This window comes from Amphiura filiformis, chromosome 5 (assembly GCF_039555335.1).
Source record: "Amphiura filiformis chromosome 5, Afil_fr2py, whole genome shotgun sequence".
NCBI lineage: Eukaryota > Metazoa > Echinodermata > Ophiuroidea > Amphilepidida > Amphiuridae > Amphiura > Amphiura filiformis.
In genome coordinates, this window is record NC_092632.1 from 1,298,475 (window position 1) to 1,312,624 (window position 14,150).

Sequence of the window (14,150 nt, forward strand, 5' to 3'; positions counted from 1 at the left end):
TAATGAACGCGTTCCATGTGTTCTGGCCAATTTGCAGTGTATATAAAGACTAGAACTTTGTTTGTATCGCCAGTCACTGGTAAAACTACACTATTGTCTATATATGTTGACTAGAATATTATGTGTGGCGCCAGTCACTGGTAAAACTACACTATTGTCTATATCAAGACTCGAATTTTATGTGTGGCGCCAGTCACTGGTAAAACTACGCTATTATCTATATCAAGACTAGAATTTTATGTGTGGCGCCAGTCACTGGTAACACTACCCTATTGTCTATATGTTGACTAGAATAGTATGTGTGGCGCCAGTCGCTGGTAAAACTACACTATTATCTATATCAAGACTAGAATTTTATGTGTGGCGCCAGTCACTGGTAACACTACCCTATTGTCTATAATTATGTTGACTAGAATAGTATGTGTGGCGCCAGTCGCTGGTAAAACTACCCTATTGTCTAGAATAGAATATTATGTATGGCGCCAGTCACTGGTAAAACTACACTATTATCTATATCAAGACTAGAATATTATGTGTGGCGCCAGTCACTGGTAAAACTACCCTATTGTCTAGACTAGAATATTATGTGTGGCGACAGTCACTGGTAACACTACGCTATTGTTTAGAATAGAATATTATGTGTGGCGCCAGTCACTGGTAAAACTACCCTATTGTCTAGAATAGAATATTATGTGTGGCGCCAGTCACTGGTAAAACTACCCTATTGTCTAGAATAGAATATTATGTGTGGCGCCAGTCACTGGTAAACACCCTATTGTCTAGAATAGAATTTTATGTGTGGCGCCAGTCACTGGTAAAACTACACTATTGTCTAGAATAGAATATTGTGTGTGGCGCCAGTCACTGGTAAAACTACACTATTATCTATATCAAGACTAGAACTTTGTGTGTATCGCCAGTCACTGGTAAAACTAAACTATTGGCTATATCAAGACTAGAATCTTGTGTGTTTTAAAACTATAGTATTGTCTAAGTTAAATCGAAGAATGTATAATGTATCTAGTTATCGAATTGTGTGTGGGTGTGTGTCACTCTCCGTGGTCTTTGAAACTATAGATTAAGATTAAGATTTCAGATGTAGATTTATTTATAAAAGATCTCAAGACATGCTAAACCAACTCAACCGATATACGGTAAACATAGCTGATTGAATGATTGAAACCTTGTAAAATTTCTTTGAAGCTTGCCGAAACCATTTCAAAAGAGTGGCATCGATACCATTGGTATTATTCTAGATATATATAAGTGATTAATCGAAATACTTTAAATAAAACACATACAATAAGAATGTGTCTAAATAACATTTTATTTCGTTCTGTGTGAAACATTCATATCCACTGCTATGCCCGGGCTGCTATGCAAGATATTAAGTATATAGATGAACATTTACAAACAAGAGTTGGGATTTTTTTCTTACGGAAAGATCTCTCATCATTTGGAGAAAGCCAGATAAAACCTACCAAATAAGCAGTGATTGAAGCCATTTGGAGAAGCCTCCATCACAAGAATATGAGAACGCTAGTTGATATAGAGCACTGCTGTGTATAATAGATTTTTTCTGTTCCAAACCATTCTTCTGTATAAGTACATCCTCCATCGTCATAATGTCCTAATTTCAGATCGTTAAAAGACGCCTATTACTTGCTCACGTATATAACTAAGAATCATGCCCATTTATTCTACATTTTACAAACGCACTTCATACCTTTTCACAATTCTCAAAACTTGCTTATGCATGGATATAGATATATGACTATTCACGACTTGTTATGCAATTATTTTGTCATATCACTATACTACAAAGCAGAATATATATACAAGTATACAAAGCAATAGCAAAAGTTCAGTTCCCATTAATAAATACATTTTAACGTAGATCAATTTCACTTAGGCCTGGAAATAACATCGCATTGATATTCTTTCTCCTTTTTTTGTTAGAAAATTAAATTCTTTATACCTATGCGCCATGGTCACTTTACTATTACCGTTTTGATTTATCTCCAGTTTTAGTTTATAACCAACAAAAAATGTGTTTAATCAAATCGATACAAAATCAAATCTTTAAAATAGAAAATTAACATTTTCGAAAACAGTAATTGCCTGTATATGAATATTAGTTTGTCACCAGCAGGGTAAATGATTTGTCAAGACAAATTGATTTACAAAATGGATGGTCCACATTTTAATGGACAATGCACAGTTTACATAAAGTGGTGTAACGCGCAATAGGGGCAAACTTGTGAAAGTATCCCACTAACTGTGTGCAAAAATGAACCAAACTACTAAGTTTGGCCTAAAACGGTCCCAGTATTTCGAGTCAGGAGGCACCTTGCCCACCTTGCCCGGCGCGCCGAACTTTACGCTGATGTTCACTTAAAGTATAATGCGCACAAAAAGTATTTTTTAAATTAAAACGAAAGCCAAATCTTAAAGATATACCAAAATTAAATACGAAATAAAGCAGTCAATTAATACATGGAGACTTTTTTACCTAACTTATACCAATTTGAAAGAAAAAATGAGAACATTTCAGAAAATGACAAAATTTACATAGCATTTTCTGTCCGAACACAACACGCTAATTATGAGTACAACGACAGAGCGTTAATCTGTCCCGCTGTGAGCCCGTTACAAAAGGCGGCGGGAATCGTTCTGAAGGAGAAAATTGCAAAAGTTGCCACTTTTAAATGCTCTGTTGGGGTGTTGGGGTTTTTTTTTAAATATTAAAATTGGCATAACGTGAGGGGAATAATTCGTGCCGAATGAGGTATCAAAATATGCAGAACAACATTGCCATAATACTTACTTTACATGGTAATTTAGGTTTATAGTCTTCAAAAAATCATTTTTGTTTTACTTGTAAAATATACTTTTTGTGTGCAGTATACATGTATATTTATTTAAAAGTTGTTTTGAAATAGCTGATTGTTCCTTTGTAATGAAAAGATACACCTGTTACACCTCTATGTTACAGAACCATAATCTAGCTACCATCTTCTGTTTATACAAGAAAAATACATTCGCATTTACTTTTTCCACAGAAATTATTCCTGTGCAAAATTATATCTGATATTCAGCATGATTTTGCTCTGTATAAACATTTTGAAGGAAAACTTAACATATTTCTATTTTAAAAGGAGGCAAAAAACCCCACTAATTGGTGACACTAGTGTACTCGTAGATAGCGATGTGGTAAGATTCTGTTAACCCTTGAATAATAGTCTCTTCTTCCTATCACCAAGGAGAAGTCTGAAAATACAAAGGTAGCAAATAATTATTTTCAAACACACTACAAGTACGCGATGAAATTCGATGAACTGTTGACTACAGTATGTACGTGAATGTTAGATTTAAATTGATGAAATGTTATTTAACATTAAGATACAGCGTGTTACCTATTTCAGATTTACTACTTATAAACATTCCATATCTTCCACGCACATTACTCGAATTTACAAGGCGTACCCTTCAGTTCAACACGCCACTAGTCTGAATATAAAATAAACTGATTCAGTCTGACACGCCGCAATGATTTCCATTTCGGACTAACGCATATTTTTTCGGAGTAGCGCACCTTTTTCAGCCCAACGTACCCCTATTAAGTACATGTATAAGAAATGTTGTCGGGCTATCGTTGTGTCGGACTAGTTGTGCCATGTACCCGAATGTATGATACAATGCTCAGCTGGCACACCGACGTTGTATTAACGTTGAAACAACGTCGAAATTTCGATGTTGCTAAATAGGTTGCGGATTTGTAAGTTTAAATCAACGTTGATACAACATACAACGTCGAAATCATAACCTGTGCCCACTGGTTGGGTTGGTTCAAATCATTCGTAATGAATAACAATGGCTAATCCGAAACATCTCGTTAATGCCTAATGTCAGATTATGACAGCTATTGTTGAGTCACCATGTTTGATTGATGTGCTTATTAACGATTAATTAAACCAAAACAACTAGGTGTTTTGTATTATATCGAATCTTTTGTTTGGGTTACAGAAAACCAAATCAACATTTGAACTGACCCATTGGCTCAGTGCAAGTATTTGGTTTTCGTAAAATTAGTTTCTTCATTAATTGAATCTGTAATCTGCGCTAGCATTATATGATAAAACAATTTAAGGTTTTAAATTCGGGTTCCCAAAAATCTTGCATTTGTTAAGGGGGGGGGGGGGCAAAGATTTTTTGGCACGTCAAAAAAAAAGGGGGGGCAACAGTTTTGGTACGTCAAAAGGGGGGCTAAGCGTTTTTGGTACGGCCGGGGGAGGGCGATTTTTAGCAGACCATTTTCTGAATTTACCAGCCCGTGGATACACATACTTATTGCACAGCCCCTTACAACAACTTTGACCTGAGCAATTATGTTAAAATCGAATTGTTATCATACCTGTACAAAGCCGCTGATATGAGGGCACCAACAACAGGTCCTGCCCAATACACGTAATGATTTGGCCAATATCCAGATACAATTGCAGCACCAAAACTAACGGCTGGGTTGAAAGCACCACCAGAAACGTAATAACTAATAAATAAACAAATCACACGACAAATATTTAGTAGAAAAGGTATTAGACCATTCTAAAAGTAATCCCAAACTTTTAAAATCTAAGAAAAGCTATTTTACTTGTTACTGAAAAATTAATATAAATGCGATAAATTGACACCTTATTTGACGTTAGCTAACCAATCGTTTGGATGCATGTAATAAATCCAAAAGAGACATGGGTTCAGGATTATAACAGGAAATCCAAGCTTATCTAATATGATGGATCTCGAACTCAACATAGGTATAAACGTTACGAAAATCACGTTAAAATCGAATACCTAACTGATTTAGGATTATAACAGCAAATCCAGGTTAGTCCAATATGCTGGGTCTCGAACTCAACAAAACTGTTACCAAAAGCATTTTAAAATCGAATGTCCAGCCGATTGAGGTAAGTTGCATCGCCATTTGATTTATTGATTATAATAAATGTCAGGACTGGTCACCGCATACTGATGAATCCTAAATAACTATAAACCGTTCCCTTTGTATTTAATGACTTCTGACGGCGACGGCGACGACTTTTTGAGCTGCAGAGCCACTGAAGGCACTTCAAAGTTTATGCATTATATGGACGATTTATACCAATCTGGTAGTCAGCCGTATGCGTCAATTAGGCTATTCCAGTTGAAATCCATACACCCCCCAATGGGTACTACACCCCTGACCAATTTTGTGCCTATGTTTGCATTTTTGTCAAAAATTATAGTACATTGGTGACAAGTAAGATATGTATATTATATAGGGGCAAGGACTACAACTACTGTACTGAAAATTCAGCAACTCAAAGCAAGTAGTTATTGATTTATTGATCAAATATTGGTTTTCCCTCATTTTTGAATGTAACTCCACAACTGTTGTATGTGCTGAAATAAAATTTCCAGTGCAGTAGTTCTAGTCCTTGCTCCTATACTATACATATCTTACTTGTCCCCAATGCGCTATAACTTTTGAGAAAAATGCAAAAATAGGCACAAAATTGGGCAGGGGTATAGTACCCCCTTAATCTCCCACACAGTGAGTGTGAATTTCAAATGGGGTTATCTAAATGAGTGACTCCATTTAAATATCTACTATACTCCGCTTTCATGTCTTCCATAGCGGATGTATGGATTTCAACTGGCATAGCTCATTAGGACGAATACTTACGATGCGAGTACTCCAGCAGACACACCAAATCCATAATAGATGGGGTCCTTAACACCAGTTCGGGTGTCCACGTTACTCATGAGATAACTCAAATAGATGAGAGTACACACCAAGATTTCAATAATAATGGCTGATACCACGGAGAATTCCCAACGATTGACCTGAAAATGAAATCAATTGACAATTAAATTTGCAGTAACTTGAATCACGATCTGCTCCCCTATATCTTCATCAGGGGAGTAGATCGAGATGGACGTTATTGCGTTTAATTCACTATTAGGCAATATGGTCTCATTGTCAGTGGCATAGTTTAATAACCCCCATTCACTAATCATAGCTCAGAATTTGACCTCAAGTTGTAGAGTATGAGTTGTTGTACGCAACACATTACACGGTCATTTGGTGAATGTATGTGACATATTGAGGTATTACTGTGTCTTGGTACGTCAGAATGAATTAGATCTATTGATTCAAGTGACCTCGACGGAGATGATCAATGTTACAGTTTTCCTCAATAAGAAGAAAATTGCTTTAAATTCAAAAGTTTTTGAGGAGACATGTAATAAGAAACTTACTATAGCTAAGTAAGTATTATCTGTTTTACTCTTTTAGGCGAATTTCTTAAGAATTTGCACATTATTTCCGTTTGCACGTATTTATGAATGAGGCTTCCAGATTATTATTTTTATTTCAAAACTTTCCATACCATTTCAAAATTTAAAATACAGATTGCAGGTGTGCAAGAAGTTTACCTTATCATATTCATCAAATGGTGTAATACGACGGTTGCCTCGTAGCATGGGTGCACCTCCATCAAACTCATTGTAGGTATCTTCCTGCAGAACGGCCTAAAAATAACGATAAAAGCAATCAAGCCTACATATACTTAACTGTCTTACTTGTTGAACAAAGGAATTGTAACTGTAATTGTCTTCCTAACATAACCCTCGTCCTCGTCTTTCTGGTCTTTGCAGAACCCTTTTTAGTTCTTTGTATAACTATTTAAGGTTCCAGATACAGGATAGCTCACACGGGAACCTTTTTCTTAGAGTGTACAGATGAATTGCATCCATAACGGGCAAATCGTTAAAACATGGATGAGCTGCTTTACCTTCATACAAGAAATTATTTTAAAAAGACAGTTTAATGAAAGAAGCAACTAACATAAATACAAATTTATGAGGATATACTTTTATTATCATACGTCCCTGGGCATGCTGGGCAGGATAACCGCCCTAGCTTTTAACATATTTGGCAATAGGGGACAGTTAGAAAATGGCATGTCAAATTTTATGATATTTTCATTTTTCAGGGGAAATAATAAAAACTGTCTCTTTGAACAGTTGTAAAATGCCATCAAATTGTATTCCCTGTTTGCCAAATAGGATGTTTTTATCTGTCCAGGGACTATTATACACTGTTAGATCACTGGGTAAAAAACCTGTTGGGTAAAACATTTTAACCAACATTTTGCAACCAATGTTGGGTAAAATGTTACCCAACAGAGTACAATTGTACCAAACATTGGGTAAATTACAGAAAATAACCCAATATTAGGTCAAATTTACACAATGTTGGGTAAAATGTTTTAACCAACCGTTTATTTAGCCAATGTTCTAACACAGTGATCAGACATCGACATTATAGGTGTTAGTGTTACCTTGACAAAAGCTGATCCGACAAGTCCGGCAACGATTTGTATTGGTATGTAGATGAGTCCCACAATAGGATGGGTTCCACCAGCAAGAACAGAGGCAAGGGATACAGCAGGATTGAATTGACCACCGCTAAAGGGAGAATAATATTGCAGAAAATAAACTGGCATTTGGTTAAAAGGATATACATAAACAAATTAAACAGGCAAAATTATAGAAGCTGCTTGAAACATTCTGTCTTGGTTATAGACATAAATAAGACATACAGCGCAATTGAGACATGTCTTCAGCAAGTCATGCCAGATCCCTGGTCATAACAAGAAGACACAAAATGAAGGCACGTCTTACATGTTTTACAGTTTGGAGACAAGACTTTACTTTTCGGGGAATTGTCTCAAAAACGGTTACACATGACGTGTCTTAGATTAAACCAATAAGGCCTACTTTCTTATGTTTTCTATTGTTGTAGACATGTCTGATTGCATGACACTTTCGTAAGACCATGGCGTCGATCCGGAGAGATGCCCCCCCCCACATTTTGTCAAAATGAGCCATTTGTTTATTCTTTTCATCCACCGTTTGACAATTCAGGCCAAATGCCCCCAAACGGATTGACGCCATTGGCTAAGACACGGTTAGACACCCGCCCACGATTTCCCAAATACGTACATAGCATGCTGGCTCAGATGGCTAACAAACAAATGAACACAAACGTTGAGATTCTCAGATTATTGGCATGATTGGGTTGTATCAGAGGTTGTATTGACTAAACTTATGCGGCTACTTATACAAATTGAGGCATTTTGTTGCGAAAATTGTTAGGCTATTTTAAAAAGATTCATTAAGTCGTCGTAAAATGCAAACACATTATTTCGTTTTGTTTATCATGAAAAACGGGAACATGTCTCTTTCCACAAAATGGAAAATACTGTCTGTTAGGCCTGTATCAGAACTATATACCTTACGTAAATACTAATAGGAAACACGAAAGCGCGAGATCGCATAAATGGTTGGATAGCGTAGATCATTGTCTTGAAGTACTCAATTGTTGATATTTTCCCAATGTTAATTTTTATCACTTTTTAATTTTTTAATTCAAGTTGACACATACAGTCACAAAACAAATGTTCGTTTACAGTTAGATTTGCTCTGTATTTGAACTGCTCGTATAGCCACAATCACTAATGCGGCCATTGCAGAGTCCAAAGTTCAAAATGAGTAAAATACTACAATCGTTAGGCATTGAGCAAACACAAATTGTCAGGAATATATCCTCCTTTGGAACAGACTACATGTAATTATATTTCTTCAAACCTATTATCAAGTTAATTTATTAATGGACAGCGTCCCAAATATGTCGTTTAAAATAGATTTAGTGGTTTTAAAATGATGACCGTCAACTTGTGTTCATTAATCTTATCAGTGGCATCGTGGGACGGTTAGGCCCTACCTTTGTTTTTCTCTCACAAAATACAAAATATTGTCACCAGTAATCCAAAAAAAGCAAAAAGTGTATATTTGTACCTTATTTCAATAAAGCCAGTACATAGGGCTGCCATAGCAAATCCATGAGCGATACCAATACCAAAGATTCCTGATCCTGTCACAGCCATACATGCTAGAAATGTGTATAAAGCAGTCCCAATAAACTCAGCAAATATAGGTTTGCACAAATTTCTCCCAAGCATTTTGTTCGTCTTCTGATGAGTCCGAACCTCTTCTCCTTTCATCTGCCATTTTGTTGATTAAGTTTTATCCACCAAAGTTAAATTTTACAAACTCCGCCAAAGATCACAAAATGCTTCAGCATCGGTTGATGGAAAAGCAACTAACAGCGCGGCTTCATCCGAAAAGTTAGTCTTCTTTCCCAGTCAACTGATAATATACTTAATTACAATACACATAAGGATAGGCTTGATTGCTGTTATTAAAGAACGACTGATAATTTAGACTAGATTTGTACGAGTCCCTCTATGCGTCACCTAACAAACTTGTACAAACATTCACACCCGCACTGAAAGAAGTACTGGCGCGGTATGCTAGATATATTAATTATTAACTTCAATGTAAATGGTTTTGTTTATATTCGCAATTGCCCTCTAGAAAACACTTCATTTGAATGTTTTGTTGCCAATTATTATTAAATATTAAAAAGTCAATATCTAAAAATTGATCAAACTATTTGTAAGGCACTGAGGGCCTATTGGAAATAGATATACTAAAGCCAAAACTGTATTGTAACAAAATAGATTTGCAATAACAGTAATTTAATTATTATTATCATCTAAATCATTATAGTTTAATATGTCTACAGTGTTTTATCAGAGCGGGGGAATATTATGTGGGTTTGTAGAATTATTTCCAGAACTACAAAATAATTAAAACAAGTCATAAAGACATAACATTAACCATGAAACCAATTTTCATTCAAACTCCACTAACCTTTAGCTTTAGATTAACTATATACTTATAAACCAAAATTAGTTAATCTAGAGCTAAAGGTTAGTGGAGTTTAAATGAAAAATGGTTTCATGGTTATGTCTTTATGACTTCGAATTTGTTATAGTCACGGGATGGTCGCCAAAAAGGTCCACTGTGCGAGCGTAGCGAGCGAAAAAAACACCCAGGTTTTTTATGCTTTTTTGGCCAAAAAGTCAAAAATTTTGGGAAAAGGTACACCTTTGGGGAAAAAAAATCCAAAATCAGCCCCAGAAATCAATACTAGCTACGCCCCTGCCGAAATGCAATTGCTATGGCAAGTGCTGCCACCAATGAGCCATATGAACCTCCATCATTATGACCTGATGAATAACCCAATCATTTCAGAACAAAGTAAATTTTTTAAGTGTATAAAGCAACAAATTTTCTTTATAAGATATTATTAAATTTGAGAAAAGATATTCACACAAAATGTTGGAAAAATTGTATATGAATTATGTTATTAAATTGTAAAAGTTGAGGTGTACCGCAAGGGTAAATTCTTGGACCCCTATTTGGTAGAGCAACGGTCTGGTCGGATCCGAAGGTCCCAGGTTTAAATCCTGGATGGTCTATGAAATTTTTTCACCGGCTGTCATTTATGTTTATGGAGACTTGTGTTAAAAATCCCTTTCTCAAAATTGAGTTAATATTGTTGTGTAAGCAGAGAGAATAAATGGGAACATCGTTGATGTATTTATTACACGTACACCTCAACTTTTTTAAGCCTTAAATTTAATAACATAATTAATATTCATCTACATTTTTTCCAAATGTCGGCCTAATACAATGTATCATGGTATTGGTAAGGACAACTTGTTGAAAGTACACACGTCTGGTTCACTAATAAAATGTTAATCAGAAAACAAATTGGTTTGAGTTATTTGGGTAAACGTAAATTTATTTAATTGACTTGTCATTATTTTTAATTACCTACAGTTCGATGAAAGTACACACCAGGTTCACTAATGTCATGAAGTTTATTGTATGATGTTTAAACAAATTAGTGGAATCGGTAACATCGTGGCTAACAGAATAACTTAAAATTAGTTTCTTTACTAGGTCGGGCTCAAGCGCTAAGCTCAATGAAGTAAATCGTCCAGAAAACAAGTTGGGCCACTTTTGACATTTTTATTCTTGCATCGCGTTAAAAGGGCATTTCGTGATCCACAGCCTCATCCCCCACTTTTCTCAAAAAAAAGTTGAGATTTTTATACCACTGGAAACCTCTGACTACATAATATTCATGTACCAAAAAATTCTTGCAGATTAATTCGTTAAGCAAAAATATTGTCAAATTTGAATTTCGTTCTGGTATACCAGAACGAAATTACAACATTGGCCTATGGAGCAGTGTAATACACATAATCGTACATAACTCGCAAACGCAAAATCGGAATCAACTAAAATTTTGGGAATAAGCTTTTTTTCGTGGATATCTACTGAAAAATGTCATAAAAAGAGGATGCCAGGATCACGAAATACTACTTTAATGGAGCAGATAACAACGTTTGCACAATATTTTTTGTAGGACATGAGAGCAAATCAAACACATCGAATTGCATTCTGAAAACGAGGAATGTCCTGATGATATCAAGTTATTTAGATTTTTTGAAATTTGTGATATCATATAATGCCAATTTTATGGCAAATCATTAAAGGAAGTCTCCGGCAATCACAACATTATGCCTTATATGTAACAAAAATAATTATCAAGCACGAATCACGTGGTTTTATTTAAAACAAACTCATAGTGACCATAAAAACAAATGAAAACATCCGTCTCTCAACAAATAACCATTAAGTCATTACACTTAGACAATTTCGGCGCTGGAGTTTTGAATATCGCGTGGTGAGAGCCGACTGTTTTTTTTTTTTCGTTTTTATGGTCAATATGAGTTTGTTTTAGATAAAACCAAGTGATTTGTGCTTCATAATTATTTTTTAACATATAAGGCATAATGTTATGATTGCAGGAGACGCCCTTTAAAACTTGATATTTTTGATATTTAAAGGAGTATTTCGTGATCCTAGCATCCTCTTTTTATGACATTTTTCAGTACATATCCACGAAAAAAGCCTATTCCCAAAATTTCAGTTGATTCCGATTTTGCGTTTGCGAGTTATGCATGATTATGTGTATTACACTGCTCCATAGACAATGCGTTGTAATTTCGTTTTGGTATACCAGAACGAAATTCAAATTTCACGCTATCTTTGCTAAACGAATTAATCTGCAAGAAATATTTTGTACATAAACATTATGTAGCCAGAGGTTTCCAGTGATATAAAAATCTCAACTTTTTTTTGAGAAAAGTGGGGGATGAGGCTGTGGATCACGAAATGCCCTTTTAAAAGTCCTCAAAGTAAACATTTTTAATCTAATGATATGAACTTAAAAGTGTATGTAGCTGGGAGGAAAAGCCGACCATCGTTTGAAAATGTTGACATTTCGTATTGAAGATGTACATTTTGTTAGGTTTTTTATGCGTTTTTCATTTTCATGATTAACATTTTTAACATAATACCGTTTAACATTTAACTTGATATCAGTAAACCAGCTTTATACTTTCATTTAGTTGTAAAAAATGATCATTTTCATTAAATGGATTGACATTTTATATGAAAACCTACTCTTCTAAGTGAATCCAATCATTTTTTTTTCATGATTTATATTACAAACATTTTACAGATATTGGAATTTCATTAAATTGTATGCACCTGTGTGCATTTTATGTAATTTTGCAGATAGTTTATATTCGTTTTTGCATTCTGATTAACATTGTATTATAACATTACTGCCACGATCTCTTTATTTATTTTTTCAAAAAAGCGAAATTGCAATTGTATAATTTTTATTGTCAAGTCTGTAGAGGATTTTCCGACTCGATCAGTCTTACTCTGGAGAGGAACTACTTTAATGTCCTTGTCATTAGTATAGGAACTTGTATAGTAATATTTTAGCACGGGTTTTTAATTCTAACTGCACAGATTTTTATTTTCACTGCACGGACGTGCTAGGAGGCACGTTAAAATAGCCCTTGCTCATACCCCTGGAATATATAGTTCCTCTGATAACTTCATCAGTGGTAATCATAAGACAAGAATAAAATTGTTCATTGACGCATTTCCCCCTGACCGGGTGCACGTTCCCTCTGACCGGGTGCACTTCCCCCCACTGAATGACAACAGATTTATCACTTGCGTATGCTACTGAACTTCATACCAAACAAAAAGGATACAATAAATCCACTACATGTAAGCATTGTTTCTCCATATTTTATTTTTAATAAGTGCACTTTTCACATTAGAGCACAGAGTTGTAAAGGCCTAGACATTAGAACCAAACAATATCATTAGTTCACATAGATTGAAAATTTATATACAAGACAAACTTTGAAAATGATGTCCAATAATATGTGCAACAAATTGAACATTCTAAATAGCATTATATTTGAGCCGTCCAACCACACCAGACACAAAGTATGTGCTTTATGATGAGGTCATCATCAATAAATATAACATTAATATAGAAATGCTCACTTTATGCACATTATAGTTGGAATCATTTTCACAAATCTGTATGACACAAGATTATATATAACTGAAATAAGAAATTGGATTGATTACAAACCGAACCTTGAATTAGACTACACAGGCTCTTATAAATGCATTACTTGATAACCAACACAATATTCTGTGGGGGAGGCATTGAGGGGATGTTAATTCTGAGATGAGCAAAAAAGAAAAATTGCCACTGATTTGCAATTTGCAAAAAATAGTATTTACTTTCATTTAAAAAAAAAAATTTTATCTGGGAGGAAAAAGCAGAGTTTTGGAGGACCCCGGCCGGCCCTGATTTGGTAAAATGATCTAACTTGAAAATCGCTGTTTCGAGAAAAAGTGCTTTTAAGTTTGAACACTTGACGTTTTTCTTTTTGAATAAAATGAATTACTAAACACATCTAATATCTTAGAAAATATGAACATCTTTTTATTTGTAAAAAATTGGATAATTTGGTTGAGTAATTTTGAAATGGCAACCATTTTTAGGAAGTTAGATTGTTTTACATTGTTTTACCTCATAACAAAAATAAACATAGCGAGACTCATTAATTTGGTAAAATAATCTATCTTGAGATAGGTTGTTTTGCCGTGTTATCATCAATGCGTTAGGGTTTATCTGACGCTCTCTAGGGTCTTGGCTAATGTGGTAAAATGATCTAACTTTGAGATAGCTCATTTTACCACATTAAATACACGTAAAGTGACAAAAAATGTCAAGATAGGTTCTG

The 14,150-nt window shown here is 34.8% G+C and overlaps 1 protein-coding gene across 1 annotated transcript; it reads right to left on the bottom strand.

Moving 5' to 3' along the window:
• Positions 1-1,339: 1,339 nt before the first annotated feature.
• On the bottom strand, positions 1,340-9,242 carry LOC140152437 (aquaporin-8-like). Its single transcript, XM_072174753.1, is given in 7 exon segments — positions 1,340-3,270; positions 4,415-4,549; positions 5,723-5,883; positions 6,475-6,570; positions 7,383-7,509; positions 8,902-9,041; positions 9,043-9,242. Coding segments are annotated over 7 exon segments (777 nt in total). The 5' UTR covers positions 9,115-9,242; the 3' UTR covers positions 1,340-3,224.
• Positions 9,243-14,150: the final 4,908 nt, after the last annotated feature.